The sequence below is a fragment of the Narcine bancroftii genome, chromosome 2, assembly GCF_036971445.1.
Source record: "Narcine bancroftii isolate sNarBan1 chromosome 2, sNarBan1.hap1, whole genome shotgun sequence".
NCBI classification, from domain to species: Eukaryota; Metazoa; Chordata; class Chondrichthyes; order Torpediniformes; family Narcinidae; genus Narcine; species Narcine bancroftii.
In genome coordinates, this window is record NC_091470.1 from 102,852,984 (window position 1) to 102,877,599 (window position 24,616).

Below are 24,616 nucleotides of genomic sequence, written 5' to 3' on the forward strand. Positions count from 1 at the left end.
ACAGAATCTAAACACAATCGGCGGGAGGAACTCATCAGGTGAAGCAATATCAGTGGGAGAAAAAGGATAGACAATGTTTATGCCAAAATCAATTCTCGACAGAGTTTTGGGCCAAAACATCAACTGGTTAGCACAGCGGTTAACATAATGATGTTACAACGCCAGAAACCCAGGTTAAAATCCGATGCTGTCTATAAGGAGTTTGTACGTTCTCCCCATGCCTGCATGGGTTTCCTCTGCGTGCTCCAGTTTCCTTCCACCTTTCAAAACAGAAGGGGGTTGTAGGTTCATTGGTGTATTTGGGGAAAGGGGAATGGGCTTGTGGGCCAGAAGGGCCTGTAACCGTGCAGTATGCATATTTAAATTGACTTCTGTATGCGTAAAGATGTATATTCTCTTCACCTTCTTGGATTTTTTGTTTCATTCATGCTTATTCGAACAGCAGATTGAACCAGGATGAAAGGTTCTTTCATGGCGAGTAGATAAGATGGGAACGAGCCTTTCTCAGGGGAAGGGACAATGTTGGAGGGGAGGACAAGTCATCCTTATTTAGTGTTTGCAATCAACATAGTTATTTGCAGAGGGTGAGGAATCTGGGTAATGCACATCATGGAGCAGAGCAGAACCAGTTGGGGAGCCTCTGGGCAAAGCCACTGCTTTCCAGTCAGATCCAGTTAGAATTTTCCCAGCTGCCCTCATCTACTCACAGGCCTGGGCAAAGTTTCTGATGTATCCTTACTGAAATGGGGAAGCTATTTAGCATTATGCTTCTTCCACTTCTTTAAATGGAGTCAGACTGGGATGATTCATCCCAGAACTTAATAACTAAAGGAATGAATAAAGATTATAAAAATGTAGAATTATTGAAAATATATAAGGCAAAAGGAGGCCATTCAACCCATCATATTCATGCTGGTGAAGAAAGATGTAGAGATGCAGAACATTAACAGAGCTTTCTGGCTCTTCGGCCCATGATGCCCCAATATACCCAGGTGACCAATTAGCCTAATAACTCTGTACATCTTTGGAAGATTTTTCTTTAGAGATACAGCACAGTAACGGACTTGCAGGTCACATTTATTCAGGTGCATATCCAAGAATCACAGAATAGGTACAGGATTGAAGAAGGCCATTCAATTAATCGGGTCTGTACTAACTCCATATATGATAAATCCATCTAGCCCCATTCCCCTTCCTTTAACCTTATAGTTCTGCAAATTCTACCCTTTCAGACATGAAGTCAGATCCTTCCTGAATGCTGCCAAAGAGGCTATGGATATTTGATTTCATCAGTAAAATGCAAGACTGTTGGCAAGAACATTTTGTTATCATGGGATTTTACACCTCATGAGAAGTGGAATATTTCACATTGGTCAGCAAAGTCAGGGTTACCAAGGTTTACTGAAGAGTAAAACATCCCTCACTTTCATTTGGACATTATTTTGAGAAATAAAAAATTTTGGGCCTAATCTCAAAATCCACCTGTTCATACAAGTTTCTGAATCCAACAAATTCCAATTAATTACATTTCCTGAGAAGGAATTTACTTTCAGATAATGAAATAGTGTTTTGTTAGGGTTAGGGTAGGGATAGATGCAAATTCAATTAGGTAATGGATAAAATGTAAGGATTAGGAACTAAACACAGCAGAAGGTGGAGAGGAAATTAAAGAAGCAAATTGAATGAAAAACCTATGGAGTAAGAGAAATAAAAAAGAAAAAGATACGATTTACAGAGATGTAAAGATGAAAAATTAGGCTTGAATTTGCCTTCCTTAGCAATAGTCATCCTTTTATTTAGATATCAATTTCTGTCCTCTTGTTTTCCTATATCAGATACTGTGCTGTGCTAAATTAAAAACTGGATTAAGTATTTATGACACGTGAAATGGGTTTTGGATTTAAGGTGCTTCAGATGAAGAGGCAGAGAAAATGTAAAATAATTCAATTTAGGAATTGTTTGCCTTCCACTCTTCAAAAAAAAGCTTTGCGACCTTGTGAAAGCTCTTATCCAGACTTGAGAAAGATTTGCAGAGTAGAGATAGTACTGTCACACAGTCATCAGGAGGTCAGCAAGGGCTTGTTCTATCTACCGCAGCAGCTGCTGAAACATGCTGGGTTCCCTGCCAGATCAAGCACACAGCTCACGATAAACTACAGCCTCTCTGCTGGCCTCAACTGAGGATGCATCAAGAATGAAAAGCTGGAACTAGCCTGACCAGCTCCACTTGAAACAATCCTCTTCACGGCATAACACCAGAAATGTGTAACAAACAAGGTTGACAGCAAGTGAGAAGCATGGGAAGTGTTACAGATGAACACTCAGATCGCAGGGAGCAGCCTTCTCCTCATGCAAACCATTTCAGCTTCCAGAGTGCTGGGGACTGCCATCATACTGATTATCGCCTTTTGAAACGAGACTATCATCACAGGTAACAACGTAACCACAGTTTAATTAAATTAGACCAGTCACTTTAGATGCCTTTGTTAATAGTTTTAACCTCCAAGCAATACATTTTGTTTGTTTGGAAAAAAAAAGAAATTCTCCAAGAATTTTTGACCAATTGTTTTCTACTTCATAGCACAACCACAAAATTCATATTATGTTTCAATATGCACACTGAGCAATGTAATGGTGTCCACAGTCATGAGATGTGGTTACAGTTTACTCACTTATTTATCACCTACATTGTATTTTGTTTATTTATTGAAAGACATGATGCTATAGAAGAATTTGTATTCATATAGAAAACCATAGTTGTTACCTGCTGCATGGTACAAAGTGGGTACAATTTAGTTTACAACGAGCAGAGTTTCTTTGTCCAGAGGTAAAACGTTACTTGGCACAGATATGAAGCGTGGCACACTTTTCCTGCTCCTGGTGCCATGATTTGATTCTGGGTAACATGAACACCTGATACACACAGAAAACTGCACCAAGAGATGTAGTGAAGGAGAATTTAAAAGTGTAGATATGGTCACATGTAAAGTAATATTCACATTTGTTTATTGAACTCATAGAAAATGAAATAACCTCAAAATGCAAAACCAGAACAGCTGACTAAATGTAAACAGCAATTAAAAATACAAGCCATCTTTGAAATGGATCATCAGACACGGAATCCATAAGAGACAGAGGATGTAACATCACAATGGCCTCACCAAGAAAAATTGACCCCTTGCTCCACACTTCTGAATCAATTCATCCTTTTCTTCCATTGAGGTTAGCCACAGAGTCCAGCTGGAGTAACTGTGCTTGTCCTTGCAGCAAAGGAGATTGAGGGGGCATTGGGAAAGATGTACATGATTCCCAGGATTGGATAGGGTTGACACAGGAACAAGTCTTCACTCTACCAAGGACATCTACAAGAGGTGGTGTCATAAGAAAGCAACCTCTATCCTCAAGGCCCCCCCCCCCCCCCCCCACCACCCAGGCCGTGCCCTCTTCACTCTGCTACCGTCAGGAAAAAGATACAGGAGTCTGAAGACGAGCACTCAGCGGCACAAGGACAGTTTCCCCGCTGCTATCAGATTCCTGAATGAACAATGAATCACAGACATGGCCTGACTTTGTCTGTTCTTGCATTATTTTTAAAATTTATTTTGTAAGGTAATTTATATTAAATGTTGGCACTGGGATTCTGCTGCAAGCAATGAACTTCACGACAGTAAATTCTGATTCAAAGGATACCTGTCCCCAGTAGGTGATGGTACAATAACCAAGAGGCACTGATTTAGAAGTTGGCAAGAAATACAGGAAGAATGTGAGGAAATTCTATTTTCCTTCAAAGTTCAGGTCTATTGTCAGAGTACATACAGGACATCACATACAATCCTGAGATTCTGATTCCTGCGGGCGAGGCATGATAGTGCAAGAAGACTACACACCGTACACATGTAAACAAATAAAGAAATGTAAACAAACTAAACTATGCAATACAGAGAAAAAAAAATCTAAAGTGCAAAAGTAAGAGTCCTTAAATGAGTCCCTGATTGAGTTTGTGGTTGAGGAGTCTGATGGTGGAGGGGGAGCAGCTGTTCCTGAACCTGGTGGTGCGAGTCTTGTGGCACCGATACCTCTTTCCTGATGGCAGCAGCGAGAACAGAGCGTGTGCTGGGTGGTGGGGATCTTTGACAATTGCTGCTGCTCAGATTTCAGATTTATTGTCAGAGTACATACATGACTCCTTTTTCCTGCAGGTGTGGCAAAATTACCACTAATTGGTGGTGCAAAAATGTGCACAGCATAAACATGTAAACACATAAAACAATTATTCCTTGTAGACATCCTTGATGGTGAGGAGGGTTTGACCTGTGATATCCTGGACTGTTTTCACTACCTATTACAGGGCTTCACACTCAGGGGTATTGGTGCCCCCATACCAGCCCATGATGCTGCCGGTCAGTGCACTCATCTGTAAAAAATAGCCAGAGTTGTTTACTTGATGGTTGCCATGAAAATAAATGAAGTCCAAGATTTTGCTCCAAAGATTTAACTGGTTAATGGCTCCCATTGGAAAAATGTCAGGAAAGTTTCCTTGTTATTTTGTATTGTTGTTTTAGGTAAATTTCCAATTCACATTAGCACCATTAATTGAGCCTGTGTTGATTTTGTCTGGTCCTTTAATATTTAAATGCCTTACTGAGCTTCCAAGTACAAAATAAAAGAACAAAAATAGCATTTATTTATCCTGAACCATCCAAAAGCATTCCCTGTTTTAATGTAAAGAACATGGCAATCAATTAGTACACAACAAGTTCACCAAAACAGCACAGTGCAGCAACCAAGTAATCATGCTAATGGAGGGCACAGCGTATAGTCCAGGGTAGAGTCCAGGGCACAGCGTATAGTCCAGGGTACAGTCCAGGCCACAGCGTATAGTCCAGGGCACAACGTATAGTCCAGGGCACAGTCCAGGGCACAGTGTTTAGTCCAGGGCACAGTCCAGGGGACAGCGTATAGTCCAGGGTAGAGTCCAGGGCACAGCGTATAGTCCAGGGTACAGTCCAGGGCACAGCGTATAGTCCAGGGTACAGTTCAGGCTACAGCGTATAGTCCAGGGCCCAGCGTATAGTCCAGGGCACAGTCCAGGGCACAGCGTATAGTCCAAGGCACAGTCCAGGGGACAGCGTATAGTCCAGGGCACAGTCCAGGGGACAGCGTATAGTCCAGGGTAGAGTCCAGGGCACAGCGTATAGTCCAGGGTACAGTCCAGGGCCCAGCGTATAGTCCAGGGTACAGTCCAGGGCCCAGCGTATAGTCCAGGGTACAGTCCAGGGCCCAGCGTATAGTCCAGGGTACAGCTTATAGTCCAGGGTAGAGTCCAGGGCACAGCATATAGTCCAGGGTACATCTTATAGTCCAGGGCACAGTGTATAGTCCAGGGCACAGTCCAGGGCCCAGCGTATAGTCCAGGGTACAGTCCAGGGCCTAGCGTATAGTCCAGGGTACAGCTTATAGTCCAGGGTAGAGTCCAGGGCACAGCATATAGTCCAGGGTACATCTTATAGTCCAGGGCACAGCGTATAGTCCAGGGCACAGTCCAGGGGACAGCGTATAGTCCAGGGTAGAGTCCAGGGCACAGCGTATAGTCCAGGGTACAGTCCAGGGCCCAGCGTATAGTCCAGGGTACAGTCCAGGGCCCAGCGTATAGTCCAGGGTACAGCTTATAGTCCAGGGTACATCTTATAGTCCAGGGCACAGCATATAGTCCAGGGGACATGCCAGGGCACAGTGTATAGTCCAGGGCACAGTCCAGGGGACAGCGTATAGTCCAGGGTAGAGTCCAGGGCACAGCGTATAGTCCAGGGTACAGTCCAGGGCACAGCGTATAGTCCAGGGTACAGTCCAGGCCACAGCGTATAGTCCAGGGCCCAGCGTATAGTCCAGGGCACAGTCCAGGGCACAGCGTATAGTCTAGGGCACAGTCCAGGGGACAGCGTATAGTCCAGGGTAGAGTCCAGGGCACAGCGTATAGTCCAGGGCACAGTCCAGGGCACAGCATATAGTCCAGGGTACAGTCCAGGGCACAGCGTATAGTCCAGGGTACAGTCCAGGGCACAGCGTATAGTCCAGGGTACAGTCCAGGCCACAGCGTATAGTCCAGGGCCCAGCGTATAGTCCAGGGCACAGTCCAGGGCACAGCGTATAGTCCAGGGCACAGTCCAGGGGACAGCGTATAGTCCAGGGTAGAGTCCAGGGCACAGCGTATAGTCCAGGGCACAGTGTATAGTCCAGGGTACAGTCCAGGGCACAGCGTATAGTCCAGGGTACAGTCCAGGCCACAGCGTATAGTCCAGGGCCCAGCGTATAGTCCAGGGTACAGTCCAGGGCCCAGCGTATAGTCCAGGGTACAGCTTATAGTCCAGGGTAGAGTCCAGGGCACAGCATATAGTCCAGGGTACATCTTATAGTCCAGGGCACAGCATATAGTCCAGGGCACAGTCCAGGGGACAGCGTATAGTCCAGTGTACAGTCCAGGGCCCAGCGTATAGTCCAGGGTACAGTCCAGGGCCCAGCGTATAGTCCAGGGTACAGCTTATAGTCCAGGGTAGAGTCCAGGGCACAGCATATAGTCCAGGGTACATCTTATAGTCCAGGGCACAGCATATAGTCCAGGGCACAGTCCAGGGGACAGCGTATAGTCCAGGGTAGAGTCCAGGGCACAGCTTATAGTCCAGGGTACAGTCCAGGACCCAGCGTATAGTCCAGGGTACAGTCCAGGGCCCAGCGTATAGTCCAGGGTACAGCTTATAGTCCAGGGTAGAGTCCAGGGCACAGCATATAGTCCAGGGTACATCTTATAGTCCAGGGCACAGCGTATAGTCCAGGACACAGTCCAGGGGACAGCGTATAGTCCAGGGTAGAGTCCAGGGCACAGCGTATAGTCCAGGGTACATCTTATAGTCCAGGGCACAGCATATAGTCCAGGGCACAGTCCAGGGGACAGCGTATAGTCCAGGGTAGAGTCCAGGGCACAGCTTATAGTCCAGGGTACAGTCCAGGACCCAGCGTATAGTCCAGGGTACAGTCCAGGGCCCAGCGTATAGCCCAGGGTACAGCTTATAGTCCAGGGTAGAGTCCAGGGCACAGCATATAGTCCAGGGTACATCTTATAGACCAGGGCACAGCGTATAGTCCAGGACACAGTCCAGGGGACAGCGTATAGTCCAGGGTAGAGTCCAGGGCACAGCGTATAGTCCAGGGTACAGTCCAGGGCCCAGCATATAGTCCAGGGTACAGTCCAGGGCCCAGCGTATAGTCCAGGGTACAGCTTATAGTCCAGGGTAGAGTCCAGGGCACAGCATATAGTCCAGGGTACAGTCCAGGACACAGTGTATAGTTCAGAGCACAGCATATAGTCCAGGGTACATCTTATAGTCCAGGGCACAGCATATAGTCCAGGGGACATGCCAGGGCACAGTGTATAGTCCAGGGTACAGTTCAGGGCACAGCGTATAGTCCAGGGTAGAGTCCAGGGCACAGCGTATAGTCCAGGGTACAGTCCAGGGCACAGCGTATAGACCAGGGCCCAGCGTATAGTCCAGGGCACAGCGTATAGTCCAGGGCCCAGCGTATAGTCCAGGGCACAGCATATAATCCAGGGTACAGTCCAGGGGACAGCGTATAGTCCAGGGTAGAGTCCAGGGCACAGCGTATAGTCCAGGGTACAGTCCAGGGCCCAGCGTATAGTCCAGGGTACAGTCCAGGGCCCAGCATATAGTCCAGGGTACAGTCCAGGGCCCAGCGTATAGTCCAGGGTACAGCTTAGAGTCCAGGGCACAGCATATAATCCAGGGTACATCTTATAGTCCAGTGCACAGCGTATAGTCCAGGGCACAGTCCAGGGGACAGCGTATAGTCCAGGGTAGAGTCCAGGGCACAGCGTATAGTCCAGGGTACAGTCCAGGGTACAGCTTATAGTCCAGGGTAGAGTCCAGGGCACAGCATATAGTCCAGGGTACAGTCCAGGACACAGTGTATAGTTCAGGGCACAGCATATAGTCCAGGGTACATCTTATAGTCCAGGGCACAGCATATAATCCAGGGTACAGTCCAGGGGACAGCGTATAGTCCAGGGTAGAGTCCAGGGCACAGCGTATAGTCCAGGGTACAGTCCAGGGCCCAGCGTATAGTCCAGGGTACAGTCCAGGGCCCAGCGTATAGTCCAGGGTACAGTCCAGGGCCCAGCTTATAGTCCAGGGTACAGCTTATAGTCCAGGGTAGAGTCCAGGGCACAGCATATAGTCCAGGGTACATCTTATAGTCCAGTGCACAGCGTATAGTCCAGGGCACAGTCCAGGGGACAGCGTATAGTCCAGGGTACAGTTCAGGGCACAGCGTATAGTCCAGGGTAGAGTCCAGGGCACAGCGTATAGTCCAGGGTACAGTCCAGGCCACAGCGTATAGTCCAGGGCCCAGCGTATAGTCCAGGGTACAGCTTATAGTCCAGGGTAGAGTCCAGGGCACAGCATATAGTCCAGGGTACAGTCCAGGACACAGTGTATAGTTCAGGGCACAGCATATAGTCCAGGGTACATCTTATAGTCCAGGGCACAGCGTATAGTCCAGGGCACAGTGTATAGTCAAGGGTACAGTTCAGGACACAGTGTATAGTCCAAGGCACAGCGTATAGTCCAGTGTACAGTGCAGGGCACAGCGTATAGTCCAGGGTACAGTCCAGGTCACAATATATAGTCCAGGGCATAGCGTATAGTCCAGGGTACAGCTTATAGTCCAGGGCACAGCATATAGTCCAGGGGACATGCCAGGGCACAGTGTATAGTCCAGGGTACAGTTCAGGGCACAGCGTATAGACCAGGGCAGAGTTCCGGGCACTGTGTATAGTCCAGGGTTCAGTCCAGGGCACAGTGTATAGTCCAGGGCACAGTCCAGGGCACAGCGTATAGTCCAGGGTAGAGTCCAGGGCACAGCATATAGTCCAGGGTACAGTCCAGGACACAGCGTATAGTTCAGGGCACAGCATATAGTCCAGGGTACAGCTTATAGTCCAGGGTAGAGTCCAGGGCACAGCATATAGTCCAGGGTACAGTCCAGGACACAGTGTATAGTTCAGGGCACAGCATATAATCCAGGGTACATCTTATAGTCCAGGGCACAGCGTATAGTCCAGGGCACAGTGTATAGTCAAGGGTACAGTTCAGGACACAGTGTATAGTCCAAGGCACAGCGTATAGTCCAGGGTACAGTGCAGGGCACAGCGTATAGTCCAGGGTACAGTCCAGGTCACAATATATAGTCCAGGGCATAGCGTATAGTCCAGGGTACAGCTTATAGTCCAGGGCACAGCATATAGTCCAGGGGACATGCCAGGGCACAGTGTATAGTCCAGGGTACAGTTCAGGGCACAGCGTATAGACCAGGGCAGAGTTCCGGGCACTGTGTATAGTCCAGGGTTCAGTCCAGGGCACAGTGTATAGTCCAGGGCACAGTCCAGGGTACAGCGTATAGTCCAGGGTAGAGTCCAGGGCACAGCATATAGTCCAGGGTACAGTCCAGGACACAGCGTATAGTTCAGGGCACAGCATATAGTCCAGGGTACATCTTATAGTCCAGGGCACTGTCCAGGGCACAGCGTATAGTCCAGGGTACAGTCCAGGGCACAGCGTTTAGCCCAGGGTACAGTCCAGGACACAACGTGTAGTCCAGGGAATAGCGTATTGTCCAGGGTACAGCTTATAGTCCAGGTTAGAGTCCAGGGCACAGCATATAGTCCAGGGTACATCTTATAGTCCAGGGCACAGCGTATAGTCCAGGGCACAGTCCAGGGCACAGCGTATAGTCAAGGATACAGTCCAGGACACAGTGTATAGTCTTAGGCACAGCGTATAGTCCAGGGTGCAGTCTGGGGCACTGCGTATAGTCCAGGGTACAGTCCAGGACACAACATATAGTCCAGGGCATAGCGTATAGTCCAGGGTACTGCTTATAGTCCAGAGCACAGCATATAGTCCATGGTACAGTCCAGGGCACAGCGTATAGTCCAGTGTACAGTCCAGGACACAGCGTATAGTTCAGGGCACAGCATATAGTCCAGGGTACATCTTATAGTCCAGGGCACAGCGTGTAGTTCGTATTTTCCATTTCCAAATCATGATTTACTATCTTTTCTCATCAGAAGATGGCAACTCTGATACTACAATTACGCTGGAATGATGACTTTAAATTTTAAATTGAATTGTTCCAAGATACAGTGAAAGTCCTTAGGCTTACAGAAGACTGGGATCTGAGCCAATGACGATCTGCTGAAGGAACACAGCAGATTGAGCAGCATCGTCGGTCAGAAAGAAAAAGATGAAAGCCTCCCACCCTAAAGCTGACTATTCTTTTTCTCCCACTGATGTTGCTTGACCTGTTGAGCTCCTCCTGCAGGTGAAAGACTTTGCTTAGTGTGCTATCCAGGCAGACCAACCCACACAGAAGTACAACAGGTGATGCAAAATTAAAGTGGAAAATATTCTGAGAAAAGTGCAGTTAAAAACAGTACAAGACTGTGATCGGGTAGTTTAAAAAAAAAATCATCTTCTATGTGTGAGAGGTTTGTTCAAGAGTCTGATATCAGCAAGAATAAAGCTGCTCTTAAATTTGTTTATAGTTGTCAGGAGGTGGATTTGAATCAATCTTTGATCTGGGGTGTGAGTGTTGCAAACTGCTTTAAGCTGAATGTACAAGTGCCATCTCTGTCTGGAGCTCTAACTGCGTGCACAGAGTAATAATTTATCTGACACTCGTTAATCAGGGCCACGTCCACACAGCTGAGGTCGTCCTCCAGAATTTTGTCCACTGCTGACACTGTTATCAGTACTGTACTCAGGATCTGACCACACACGATCAACATAAGCATATGGGAAAGATTTTATGAATGTCCTCTCAACAGCACGTCTGCTAATAGCGACTCTCAGCTCACTATTCCAGCACCAGTAAATATATAAACCACAGGAGGAACAGTGCATCAAGCAACATCTTGTGGTGGCATCTGTCCACAACCACACACCAGTCCACCTGGGTTCTTTCTACTTTGACCAATCTTTCCTTTTTCCTTCCCCCCACCCCCCAACCTGGTTCCAACTCTCACCTGGTTCTATCACCCATCACCTGGAACCATTCTCTCTCACACACCTGCTAACTCTCCCCTGATTTTATTGTCACTTACCTGCACCTGAGGTAAGTTGATCAGTCCACCAAGTGACTATTTGTGGGATTTTGGAGGAAACCAGAAATCCCAGGAGAGACCTCTAGAGCGACCTGGAAACTCTTCCAGTGCACACTGGAGGTCAGGGCTTTCAGCATGCTGGAGCTGTGAGCCAGCAGCTTGAGCTGTTGTGCCACTATGTGGCACATAAACTAATCTGTTGTGGTTCTGCTCCGGCCCCCGAGAGCATTTTGAATGAATTTTTTCTCTGCCTTGAAGGAGTGTGTGGATTTTTTAAAGATTGTAGAATATACAGGCAGTTGATGCAACAATCTTTGAGGCATTTAGTCAGGCACATGAACAAGCAGTTTCTAAGTGGGAGAGTAATGAGTGGGAGTTGATGCACACAGGAAAATACTTTAAAGGGAAGTAAGTGGGGGATGGGGCTGATGGGATTCTCTGGGAGCCATCTTGATAGGCTGAATGGCCTGCCTCAATGTAATAAGGACATATGAAATTTGGTTAAGAACGAGTGGAAGGTGATAGGCAAACGAACCAAATGAAAATGAGGAAAAACATTTTTTATACATCGTTGTTTGGGAAAGAGTAGTGGAGGCAGATTTATTTTCACTCCTCGTATGTGACAATGCATGGCATGTGATACCAGTTGTATTACTAGGATAGGGAAGCTTGTGAGCACACCACAAGAACAGTCTGGACCCACAACACTCAGGGCTTGTCTACCTTGCGTGTGAAGCCTGGATTCGACGGACTGTGCGGAAGAAACCATCACTGGTTCAATGGGCAGAAAGGCGATTCCCAGCAATGCTTCGTGGAGTACTAAGAGGGCACAGTGAGACACACACTATCCTCTGCATCCTGACCTGTCTCCAGCCATTTCGACTTGCCATTAGGTCCAGATAGGCCGGGACGAGAGTGTGAGGCTGATGACCTGCGCAACTCTCCCTCACTTTAATCCAAGTCATGACTTCAAACACTTTGAAGCCATGGCCATCTTCGACTACGAAGGATGAACAACAACAACATTACTTGTGAACAGAACCAATACAGATCAATGGGCTCTGTCTCTGTGCCCACTTCTTCCACCATGATTCTCCACCCCCACCAATTCCCCCACCAATTCCTACCCTCAATGAGTTGAATGGTTTTTTTCTGTGCCCTATCCATTCTATGCTTCAACCCACTCTCATTATTGTGAGTGCAACATTTGGTTCACCAAGAAAATTGAATTTTGTAAGTAATTCACCATGTCCAAATTGTTAAGTATTTTGATCTACAGAGGGCATTTTTTGAATTTCTAAATGTGGTAGTGATCAGTAAGTAGGTTGCATTCAAAGCTACTTCATCAAATGCTCAGATGATCTTTTCTCACTGCAGACTTGAAATGTAAATATAAACTGAAAACAAAATTACTGATCATAATTGAAAGAAGGGGAAGCAATGGAGAGGATGCAGAGGTTATTTATCAGGATGTTGCTAGGATTGGAAAATATATCTCATGAAACAAGGTTAGCAGAACTAAGGCTTTTCTCATTGGAGTGAAGAAAGATAAGAAGTGACTTAATGGAGGTCTACAAGATTATGCAAGGTCTTGATCAGGTTGACAGTCAACATCTTTGTCCCAGGATGGGAGTAACAAACACCAGAGGACATCTGGACAAAATAAAGGGAGGAAACTTTAGAGGAGACATCAGGGGTAGGTTTTTGACAGAGAGTTGTGGGTGCCTGGAATGCATTGCCAGGGTGATGGTGGAGACTGAAACAATAGGGACATTTAAGAGAGTCAAGCGCATGGATGAAAGGAAAACACAGGGTTATAAGGCAGGGAGGATTTAGGTTTTTTTTGGTTGGTATATATGGGTCGGTACTCTATATTCTATAATTTGCTGAACTACTTTGACAAGTGGAATCAAGACAAAACAAAAAAAGATGTTGAATGTTATTTCTCTCGTGGAATTATCAAATGGGACAGCCCATCTGGTCTGGCTGTTTTTAAGATGAATACAGTTCGTTCCATCCCTCATCCTTTCCCCAAATCCAGTAATATTTTTCTCTTTCAAGTTTTTATCCAATTCCCTTTCAAAGAATACTATTGCATCTACATCCACCGGTCTATCAGACAGTGCATTCCAAATCCTAACCGTTTGTTGGTTTATTAACTGCTTTGTCAACTTGGCCAATAACGCTCAATAATCTGTACAAACATCTCCAGATCTCTGTTTCTGCAAGCTCAATAAAATTAAACAATTGTCATATATTATCTCCCTCCTTTTTCCTATCAGGATATACCATGCCCCATATTCCTGCATTAACTTTCATTTGTGTGTTTTCTGATCCACGGGCTTGTCAATGTCTTCATTGATTACTACACTTCCAAGGTATGGATCATTTTCACATTTAAAAATAAGGACAGAAGTCCAAGTCATGAAAGTGCCTTTAAATTTTAAATTTAGACAGACAGCACGGTAACAAGCAATTTCGGCCCACGAGCCCGTGCCGCCCAATTACACCCATTTAATCTACAACCCTGGTATGTTTTGAATGGTGGGGGGAAACCCACGCAGACACGGAGAGAACATACAAACTCCTTACAGACAGCATTGGATTCGAATCCCGGACCCAATCGCTGGTGCTGTAACAGCGTTGCGCTAACCGCTACACCAACCGTGCCACCTCTTGATACTAAATCCACGATTCCTTGAATAAATTGCACTCAAATTCAAGGGGGGACAATTCACACAACTCGGCCTTCTGTGCTTTGGGAGGCTCTATATCCATTCTGCTACCATTCCATTAAAAAAAAAGCAGAACTGCTGTAAAGGCAGTGATGCTGTTGATGTAGACCCAGGAGAACAGAAACACAGCGCTGCTCCAAAGGGTCCGAATGCCTGGTCCTAATGTTGGCAGCTCTGTGCAAGCTTTAAATGGCCTGTTGAAGGAGCCAATAATGTTTGTAAGTAAAATCCTGCAACCACAGAGGTTTGTGCCCAAGATGGCAGTGCTTGTTCTCGGCAGTGGCCACGAGGGGTTGCGCACTCCGGTGAGAAGCAGACCAGTGCAGGACACCAGAGACGGAGAAGCAGAGGAGACAACCCTACAGGTGAGGAGTTTAGCAGCTAAGGGACCCACGCAGGCTGTGGGCGACATATGGTCAGGGGACTGGTGTGGGCTGCTAGAGACTGGATCATGGGAACCAGGTATCAGACCCAGGATACGGAAGGCAAATGGGCTCCTGAACAGCTTCGGGTGCTAAAGGCTTCCTGATCGTATTGGAGTTTTGGATTTGGAGCTCATGTTGCTGTTGAATGGAACAGGAGTGTGTGGAGGTGCAGACTGTGGGAGCACTGGTTGTGAATCCATGGACACTCAATGACTCTGAAGGGACTCTCTTTTGCTTCTCTTTCTCTTATTGTTAGGGGCGCCAGGCTCATGGCAACTCATTGTATGTCTTACAGCAGTCAAAAGTTAGTTACATTTTAAATGTATTATTATGTGACAATAAAAGGAACAGGCCCCTTGGCCTAGCATGTCTGTGTCTACCATGATGCCTCCTCCTTCTTAATATCGACATATCCCTCCATCATAACAAAGTAGAGATGTTGGTGTCCCTTGTTGACCATAGCGTCAACATGGTTGTTCCCAGTCAGGTCACTGACAGAGATTCGAAGCCATCTACTGTCTCTACTTCAGCACACTTTCCACTACATATTTGTCAAAGTTTGCCAAGTTTTCAAATGTCATGCCAAACCTCCACAAACTCCTGAGGAAGTAGAGGCGCTGACAAGGTTTCTTCACGATGACATTCGGGTGCTGGGTCCGGGGAAGGTCCTCTGAGATAGTGACTCCCCGCTTCACCTCTGATCCCCCAATTATCACAGGATTGTACACCTCTGGCTTTTTGCTTCCTGAAGCCCACAATCAGCTCCTTGGTTTCGATGACATTGAGCGAGAGGTTGTTATTAGTACACTATTCAGTCAAATTTTCAGTATGACATAGAATGTTGAAATAGTTGAACTCATGCAATTATTTTGCTTCCAGTCTTCTGAATGGAATTCTGGCTCCTTGCTGGTTTTCGCCTCTCCCGTGCTATCAAATCCAATGTGTAATCCAGGAGGACATCATTTAATTCACAGCAAGATCACTTCTGGGGGCACTTCTGAGTGGCTGCCTCTGGTATTTTAATATTGACACATCATTGTTTGAAGACTGTCAAACTCCACAGGAATACTGTCAATGGACTTGCTTCCCTTTCTGTGCCCATTTGTTTTAAGAATTGTATTTTTTTCTGTTTGTTTTACAGAGTGTTTGTGAACAGGAGCCTAACTCTTGAGAAGATTAAATGTTTTGGATTCGACATGGAATACACCTTGGCAGGTAGGAGCTTTAAGCTCTCTTATCTTTAACACCGCTGGTTGAAACTCAGAAGAAGGGAAAAAAAACTGCGGGAGCCCGGGCAAAGATATTTGCATCATTGCTCGCAGAAGTGACTTGCTGGAAGATTGGAGGGTGGCTAATGCTGGGCCTTTATTTGAAATAAACACCGCAAGAAAAGTCTTGGAAGTACAGCTCAGTGAGTTTAATGTCAGTCATGGGTGAGCTACTGGAAGGGGTTCAGAGAAACAGGATCTACTTGCGCTTGAGTAGAAGATGAAAGTCTTCAGACACAATGGTGGAGAAACTCAGCAGATCAAACAATGTCCTTTATATAACAAAGATTAAGATATATAACCAATGTTTCAGACTTGAGCCCTTCATCGAGGTATGAGCAAAATGTAGGCAGGTGCCCAAGCTAATACTGATGCTGTCTGACTTACTGAGTGCTTGAATTGATTGGTTTCAATTGTTTATTTTCATGTGTATCAAGGTACAGTGAAAAGATTTATTTTGTGAGCTATCCAAGCAAGTCAGTCCATGCCTAAGTACAGCAAGTAGTGCAATGATAAAAACAAAAGTGAAAAGTGTACTGTTAATTTAACCAACTGCAGGATTCAGAAAAAAATACAGTTAACCTGTGTAGGGGCAGCGTCGTTCATCAGGGAAGGTCCATTCAAGAGTTCAATAACAGCAGGAAAGAAACTGTCTTTGAATTTGGAGGTTCATGTTTTTCAAACCCCTGCATCTTCTGGATAGTTTCCAGCCTCGTCTGTTTTATTTGAGTGCCGCGATTGGCAGGGAAGGTGCTTGGCCTCTGGTACAGCCTGTGTTCATACCCTGATTGATTCTAATCACAGTAAGGACCAATAATAATCACAGGTAAAGGTGAACTTGCATCTTAAAACTCACAATAAGACAGTAAAAAAAAATGGAATAAACTATTTTCTAAATCAATTTGATTGTTTTCTTCATGGGATTATATGAACTTGTCTCATGATCTAAATCTGATAATGCTGTGAAGTCATTGAAATGTTTTTAATTCCACAGTTTACAGATCTCCTGAGTATGAAGAGCTAGCTTTTCAGCTGATGGTAAACTATTTGGTCTCAATCGGATATCCCCAGGAACTGCTTCTCTACACTTATGATCCAACCTTCCCCACCAGGTAAAACTCCTTTTCTGACATCCATATCACAAAGGATGGAAGTATTCTGCAGTCAGAGAGTATCTCTGGAGACAGATGCTAGCAAAAAGTCCTCATTGAAAGGTTAACTGTTTCTGGCCTGAATATTTCCAGCATTCTCTGATGTTGTCTCAGATTTCCAGTAGTTGCTGTTATTTTTATTTTGTTGCTTTGCAGTTCCATCTTGTAAGTCTGTGCATCTGGAATATATTACAATTGCTCTGTTATTTAGTATTTAATCAGTAGAATCCCTTCTGGAAAGGTGAACAGTCATCTGCTCTCTTCAAAAACACTATAAAGCTTTAAAAAATTTCTACAAATGCATGGTGGAAAATGTGCTGACCAGGTGCATCACAGGCTAACCTGTGATGGGGACACCATTATTCCTGAGCGGAAAGCTTTGCAAAAGATAGTGGACACAGCCCAGGACATCATAGGCAGAACTCTTCCCACTATTGGGTACTTTGCTGTCGGAGAGCAGCAGCAATCATCAAGGATCCACACCACCCAGCACACGCTCTTTTCTCGCTGCTGCCATCAGGAAAGAGGTAAATGTGCCACAAGACTCGCACCACCAGGTTCAGGAACAGCTTCTACCCCTCCACCATCGGACTCCTCAACAATAAACTCAATCAGGGACTCGTATAAGGACTCTTATTTTTGCACTTTATTGATTATTTTTCTCACTGTATTGCACAGTTTGTTTACATTTCTTTATTTGCACAACCAATAAGTGATAATTCGGCCTCACCCACAGGAAAAAGAATCTCAGGGTTATATGTGAGTCATGTATGTACTCTGACAATAAATTTGAACTTTGAAGATGTGAATGAGATAAAATGCAAGGTTACTGGCAATATACACAAACTTTGTGTGTAGACAGGGAATTCTTGAATTAGCCTGGAGAAATGGGGAATCATCCAGCATTGGAGGTGGAAGTTTAGTGAAAGAATAAGGAGCAATATCCCTGCAGATGAGGCAATTTGAAAAAATCAATGACAAAGCTGGAAGAGGAGAAAAATTCATACATGATTAACAATTGATCGTTGGAACCTGCACTCACTCTACATCCGTAAACAATGAGAATCAAGTGGACAGACATCTCTCACGATGTGATTTTACAGAGAAATGTGGCCAACTTGACTGGGAAGTTTAACAGCTAAAAAACCTTGGAAGATGTCAGTAAAAATTATGAGATGTGTTGGCATGATTGATGTAAGGAGGTTTTTTAACTTCAGTTGTATTCACTGGAGATGATGGATTGAAGACACTGAAAGAGTCCAGCCCAAGATCTATTCAAAATTTTCTCATGTTTTTAGGAAAAGAAATGCTAAGCAATTGAGCTCCCTTTTAACTAAAGCATTACCGTGTTTTTGTGTGTAATAATTGATACCAGATAAAAATTGACCCCCCCCCCCCATTGTTTTGGGCCCAAAAATCTGGTATTTTCCATATATCACGAGTAAAAATTGACCCCTGTGATCGTTTCTGAGTTGCACAAAGACTGTTTAATTGTTTAACAATTCGGTTCAAAGGCTACTGGCCACCATCATGTCAACTGAGATAACTGCAATGGAGTGGAGACAGTTGTCATCTCTTTGCAGAATACAAATATGCTAAGAGGTAGGGCCACCATCTTATCAACTTTATACAGGAGCTCTATCGAGAGCATCCTGGCCGGCTGTATCACAGTGTATATTAGTTGCTGTAGAGCATTGGATGAGAGGTTAATCCACATGACCATTTAGAGTGGCAGAGAGAATCACTGGGGTCTCCCACCCCATGTTATTGAATAAGGCTTGCAAAATCATTGAGGACCCCTACCGCCCACACACAGCATCTTTCAACTATTCCCATTGGGAAAGGGATACAGGAGTATCAGAGCCAGCGTCACCAGGCTGAAAAACAGCTTCTTCCCATGGGCAGCGAGAATGCTGAATGACCAAAGGAACTGCTCACACTCACCATCCGAGACTCTCAAAGCAATATTTATTTATAGATATATATAGATTTATTTATTTTCTTGTATATGTATTGTTTATCTGTGTGTGTTATGTCCAGTTGTACGTTTGCAAGTTTTGCACTGAGGACTGGAGAACACTGTTTTGTCAGGTTGTACTTGTACAATTGGAATATAATAAACTTGAACTTAAAACTTGAACATTATCAGAACAGCATGTATGATCCTTAAAAATGTGCATTCTCCATTGGGAAACATCATTTTCCAATTATCACAACTGTATTTGACTAAAGACGATTGGTCCACAATGATGTCACCATCACCATCTACCTCACCCCATAAATAGTGTTCTGATTCATTAGTTTTAAGAAACAGACATACAGACAACCCCCCCAGTTAACCAAAAATGGCTTTTCAAAAGAGCTAATAAAAATAATTTTGTTCCAGAAATATCCTTTCAAATTAACAATTCCTACTTTTAGTCAAACACAACGATTGGCAGCGTCACTATGTAATACAGCCGAGGTAGCCGCCTCGGCTGCACCATTTCATCTGATGCAAGGATCGACAAAGAGATAGACAACAGACTCACCAAGGCAAATAGTGCCTTTGGAAGACTACACAAAAGAGTCTGGAAAAACAACCACCTGAAAAAACACACAAAGGTCAGCGTGTACAGAGCCGTTGTCATACCCATGCTCCTGTTCGGCTCCGAACCATGGGTCCTCTACTGGTATCACGTACGGCTCCTAGAACACTTCCATCAGCGCTGTCTCCGCTCCATCCTCAACATTCATTGGAATGACTTCATCACCAACATCGAAGTACTTGAGCTGGCAGAGTCCGCAAGCATCGAATCCATGCTGCTGAAGACCCAACTGCGCTGGGTGGGTCACGTCTCCAGAATGGAGGACCATCGCCTTCCCAAGATCGTGTTCTATGGCGAGCTCTCCACTGGCCACCGAGACAGAGGTGCACCAAAGAAGAGGTACAAGGACTGCTTAAAGAAATCTCTTGGTGCCTGCCCCATTGACCCCCGCCAGTGGGCTGATATCACCTCAAACCGTGCATCTTGGCGCCTCACAGTTCAGCGGGCAGCAACCTCCTTTGAAGAAGACCGCAGAGCCCACCTTACTGACAAAAGACAAAGGAGGAAAATCCCAACACCCAACCCCAACCCACCAATTTTCCCTTGCAACCGCTGCAACCGTGCCTGCCTGTCCCGCATCGGACTTACTAGTCACCAACGAGCCTGCAGCAGACGTGGACATACCCCTCCATAAATCTTCATCCGCAAAGCCAAGCCAAAGAAAGAAAGATGTAATACACCAGGAAACATATTTGAGGAATTTCACAAGAAACTCAATCTTATTGAATTTTCTGAATACAGGTGCTCCCCTACTTACCTTGGTCTGACTTATGATTTTTCAAAGTTATGATGGTTCAAATCCGTACCTTCAATTTCGAATTCCAATCTGTTCCCGTGCTTGCGATATGCTGTACACTACTCTCTCACGATGCTGGGTGATGGTAGCATTGCACGAGAGTATCGTAGAGCAGACTCTCTCGCGATGCTGACTCAGTCAAGCTCGCAGTCTCAATGCTTCAAGCGGTCTTCAGACCCAGTGTGCTCTCAGCTGTCTATGTTAATAGTTTTTTCAGTGTTGAATAAAGGTATTAAAAATGGTAAAAAATTATTAAAAATGGTAGGTGCAGTGTTCTTTTTCGACTTACGATGGGGTTGCTGGAACGTAACCCCATTGTAAGTTGAGGAGTACCTGTATTATTCTCAATATTTGCTCGAACATATGACTCAGATTTAAAGTTCAGATTTATTTTCAGAGTAGATACATGACCATCACATACAACTCTGAGACACTTTTTTCTGCGGGCCAGGCAGAATTTCTACTTATCGTTAGTGCAAAATACTGTACTGAAGAAAAGGTATGTAAGCAAAAGAGAGAAATATAAACAAAGAAAGAAATACAAACAAACTGACTGTGCAATGCAGAAAATAAATATTCAATAATAAATAATATACAAAGTAAGAGTCTTTAAATGAGTCTCAAATTGAGTTTGTTGGTCAGGAGCCTGATAGCGGATGGGTAGCAGCTGTACCTAAACCTGAAGATATGAGTCCTGATGGCAGCAGTGGGAACATAGCATGTCCTGGGTGGTGTGGACCCCTGATGATTGCTGCTGCTCTCCAATGGCAGCATTCCATGATGCTGTTCTTGATGGTGAGGGGAGTCTTGCTTGTGTTACTGGACTGTGTCCACTATCGTTTGCTTGGCTTTCATCTCAGAGGCATAGGTGCTCTTATACCAAGCTGTGATGCAGCTGGTCAGAACATCACCTGTTTGATTCTGAAAATAGTTCACCAAGATGAACTCAATTGGATTTTCTTTTTATCACTGACGTCTTTAAAGAAAATCCAAGTGACAAAGTCACTGAACTCAACCTTTGACTCAAAAATAGTTGCTCAAGCTTTGTAGCATTTGTATAAAGCTCCTGATGTGCATTAGACCACTGTTTACATTGTTATAGATCAAAAGATAAAAGAAAGGTTCATCCAGGACAAAGTTATTTATCAAGGTCACTTTTGGACAGTTAAACAAAGATGCATGAGCAGTCATGATTTGACCTACATGCTGAATGAAGTGTATGCTCTGAACATTCTCATGATATGAAAAGGACAGGTGAGCATGTGGTGAGGAATACTCAATCCGCAAAGGAATATAGATTGTTAAATGGCAGGGCAAGAAGTTGGCTGGTTGAGTGAAAATTTGGATGGAAGAATGAAAATGCAAATTATTCTTTAAACAGAATGAAACCACAAAATATTGCAGTCAATAGGATCTATGTGTTCCCAGCATATGAAACACAGTTATTGTGCAGTACAAAAGGTAATTAGGAGGGTTTGTGGAATACTGGCATTAACAGGAAGGGGAATAAAAGTCGTAAAGTTTGCACAATGCACAATTGGTTCATCGAATGAAAAGGCTGATGCATGAAGAAGGGCTGAGAAGGTTGGACCCATATCGATCAGAGTTTAGAAAAAAAAGATTATCTGACTGAAGCATACAGTATCCTGAAGTGGATTGATAAATTTGATGTAGAGAACAAAGAGCATGGTAGAATAAACTGAGAATAGGAGGTGGTCTATTTAAGACAGAAATGATGAGGAATTTTTTTCTCACAGAGAGGAGATTTCTCCATTTAAGAGAGCTATGAAGATGGAGTCATTGTATATCTTCAAGGCAGTGATTGACAGGTGTTTAAATTACACAGGAGTCAAGGAGTAAGGGGAGAGATCAGTGAAGTTGGGTGGAGGCCAAGGTTAGATCAGTCATAATCTTCATGGACTAGGCTCAAGGGGCTGAACCCTGTGGAGCAATTTTCAAATACAGATTCACCGGGTAACAATCAATCGATTTGCCCCAGAGCTCTCCTTACTTCCAGCCCAGAAACATCCACAAAGGAAACTGATATAAGATAAATACGAGCAAAACATTTTGCATAACAATGTAAAAAAGGGCAACTCAATTCACCGTGACCATCACTGTGCAAGTTCTTCAACTCAAGCTATTCTCATTTTTTTCATCTGCATTTTAAAACACTCATGAGGTTAATTTTAATTTAATTTTAACTTTAATTTTAATTTTAACATACAGCACAGCTCCAGGCCATTTTGGCCCATGAGTCCATGCCACCCAATCTACACCCCATTGACCGACACCCCCACTTCGTTTTGAATGGTGAGATGAAACCGGAGCTTCCGGAGAAAACCCATGCATACACTCCTCAAAGACAGTCCCGATTGCTGGCACTGTAACAGCGTTGCGTTAACCGCGCTGCCTAAATGGTTCTTTTGTCATTCAATGGACATATATTTTTATTGCAAATAAAGTCTTATTTTGAAATTTTTATTAAAAAAAATCAATGTACTGCTTAATATAAGGCACTCTATGTTACCATAGCTCTCAGTTTAAAAACTTTCCATCTGCCTCTTTTATTTTAATAATAACTTTGATCTCAAAATCAAAATCATAATTCATACCAACATATTTTCAAAAAAAGGACCAGATCAGATATTATTTATTGCCAGGTAATAAAACAGAAAGGTCATATTACATGAGATTGCCTTTAGTCTTCCATAAGGCAAACAAAGATTTGCCACTAGTGTTGCCTGGCACCCCTTACAGTTAAAGTAAAAGGAGAGTCCTCTCAATGTCACTGAGTGTCCATTTAAGACGTCAGTTCAGTTCAAACCGTCGGCAACCTGAGCCCAAACATCCGACAGATGAGGAACCCTTCAGCACCCAGGGCATGGCCCTCAGCAGCCTCTTGAATCCCGGTTCCGATACCTGGTTCTCATGAGCCAGTCTCCAGCCTGTTGTGAGTTCTTTGATTTCAAGTAGCTTGCAGTCTGTATGGGTTCCTTGCCCATGTTGCCAACAGCTCACTGCTCGTGCTTGTCCTTCAGCCACAGAGCCCCTTGCTGGTCCACCACCATGGTCACTGTTCTTCGGGTCCTCTCTGCTTCTCCTTCTCAATGGAGTGGGGAGAAATTACCTCTAACGTTCCTCATAAATTCCTTCCTTTTCACCCTTACCCCATGTCCTCTGGTTTGTATCTCACCTCACCTTAATGGACTGCCAAGGCAATCTTTGCAAATTCTTTTTGATATATAGACAATTTCAATTTTGGTCTTATCTCTTCAATATACCCAATAAAAATAGCACTAGGTTTTGTGGGAATTTAATTCCTGTAACTTGTTCTAAAAAATTGCCAAGTTTATGAAAAAGTACCTATCTCTTGGTCACATCTAAAACACTGATCTGATACATCTGATTTCAATCTATTTAACTTCTATAATTGATATAAAAAATTATGTTGAATATTCTATGTAACATTTATAGTGTTTGTCATACCATCTTGATATAATTCTGACCAATTTTGTTCATCAGTATTAATATTTGTCTGCCTCCTATTGCTGTCTGGACTGATGTATCCCCTGTTTGGGAGTCCCCTTCTGGACCAATGTATCCCCTGTTTGGGAGTCCCCTTCTGGACCGATGTATCCCCTGTTTGGGAGTCCCCTTCTGCAATAAAGCATTCACGGCTGAAATAAATTTCTTTATATGTCTATTGTGAATCAGCATTTCCACATCACCACATTTTGCTAATAACATTGATGGACCCAGTTTATCTCTTAAATAAGCCCTTAATTGATAATATCAAAAAAGTGTATTATTTTGTATCCCAAATTTATTTTTTAAATGACATTAAATTTCTTCCTGCATAACAATCTTCTATATATCTAATTCCTTTCCGAGACCAAATGTTTAAAAATTGATTATACAGTGAGTCGATTTTGAATCAAAGGCATTTTAGGCAAGACAAATCCCCTTGTTCCAATTTCATTGTTTATCTTATTCCAGATATTAAATATTTCAACAAAGGTGTTTCCCTCTCACCAGATATTAATTTCTATTCCCATTTATATATAAAGTCTTCCAATATTTTCTCTCCTTTATTTTTATTTTCTATCTTAATCCATGCTGGCTTTTCCCCCTCATCAAAAATGAAGCAAGAAACCTAATTTGAGCTGCCTTATAATAGCTTTTAAAATTTGGTAACTGTAAATCTCCTAACTCAGATTTCCATGTCAGTTTTTCTAAATAAACTCTCGACATCTTACCCTTCCAAAGAAAGTTTCTTATATATTTATTTAACTCTTGAGAAAACTTTTATGGTACTATTGGTAATGTTTGAAATAGGTATTTTACTCTAGGAAATATATTCATTTAATGCAATTAACCCTACCCAATAATGTTATTGGCAGTATCATCCACTTAGAATGCTAGAACACTTGACAAGTCAGGCAGCATTTGAGGAAAGAGAAACAAGTTAACATGCAGG

The 24,616-nt window shown here is 44.0% G+C and overlaps 1 protein-coding gene across 1 annotated transcript in view; it reads left to right on the plus strand.

The window, feature by feature from the left end:
* Window positions 1–2,206: 2,206 nt before the first annotated feature.
* Window positions 2,207–24,616, plus strand: part of LOC138752913 (cytosolic purine 5'-nucleotidase-like) — a 114,652-nt gene continuing 92,242 nt past the window's right edge. Inside the window, exons 1-3 of the mRNA XM_069915525.1 lie at window positions 2,207–2,431; window positions 15,475–15,548; window positions 16,596–16,713. Coding sequence (XP_069771626.1) covers window positions 2,298–2,431; window positions 15,475–15,548; window positions 16,596–16,713 — 326 coding nt within the window. The 5' untranslated portion in view covers window positions 2,207–2,297. The remainder of the gene's footprint in view (window positions 2,432–15,474; window positions 15,549–16,595; window positions 16,714–24,616) is intronic.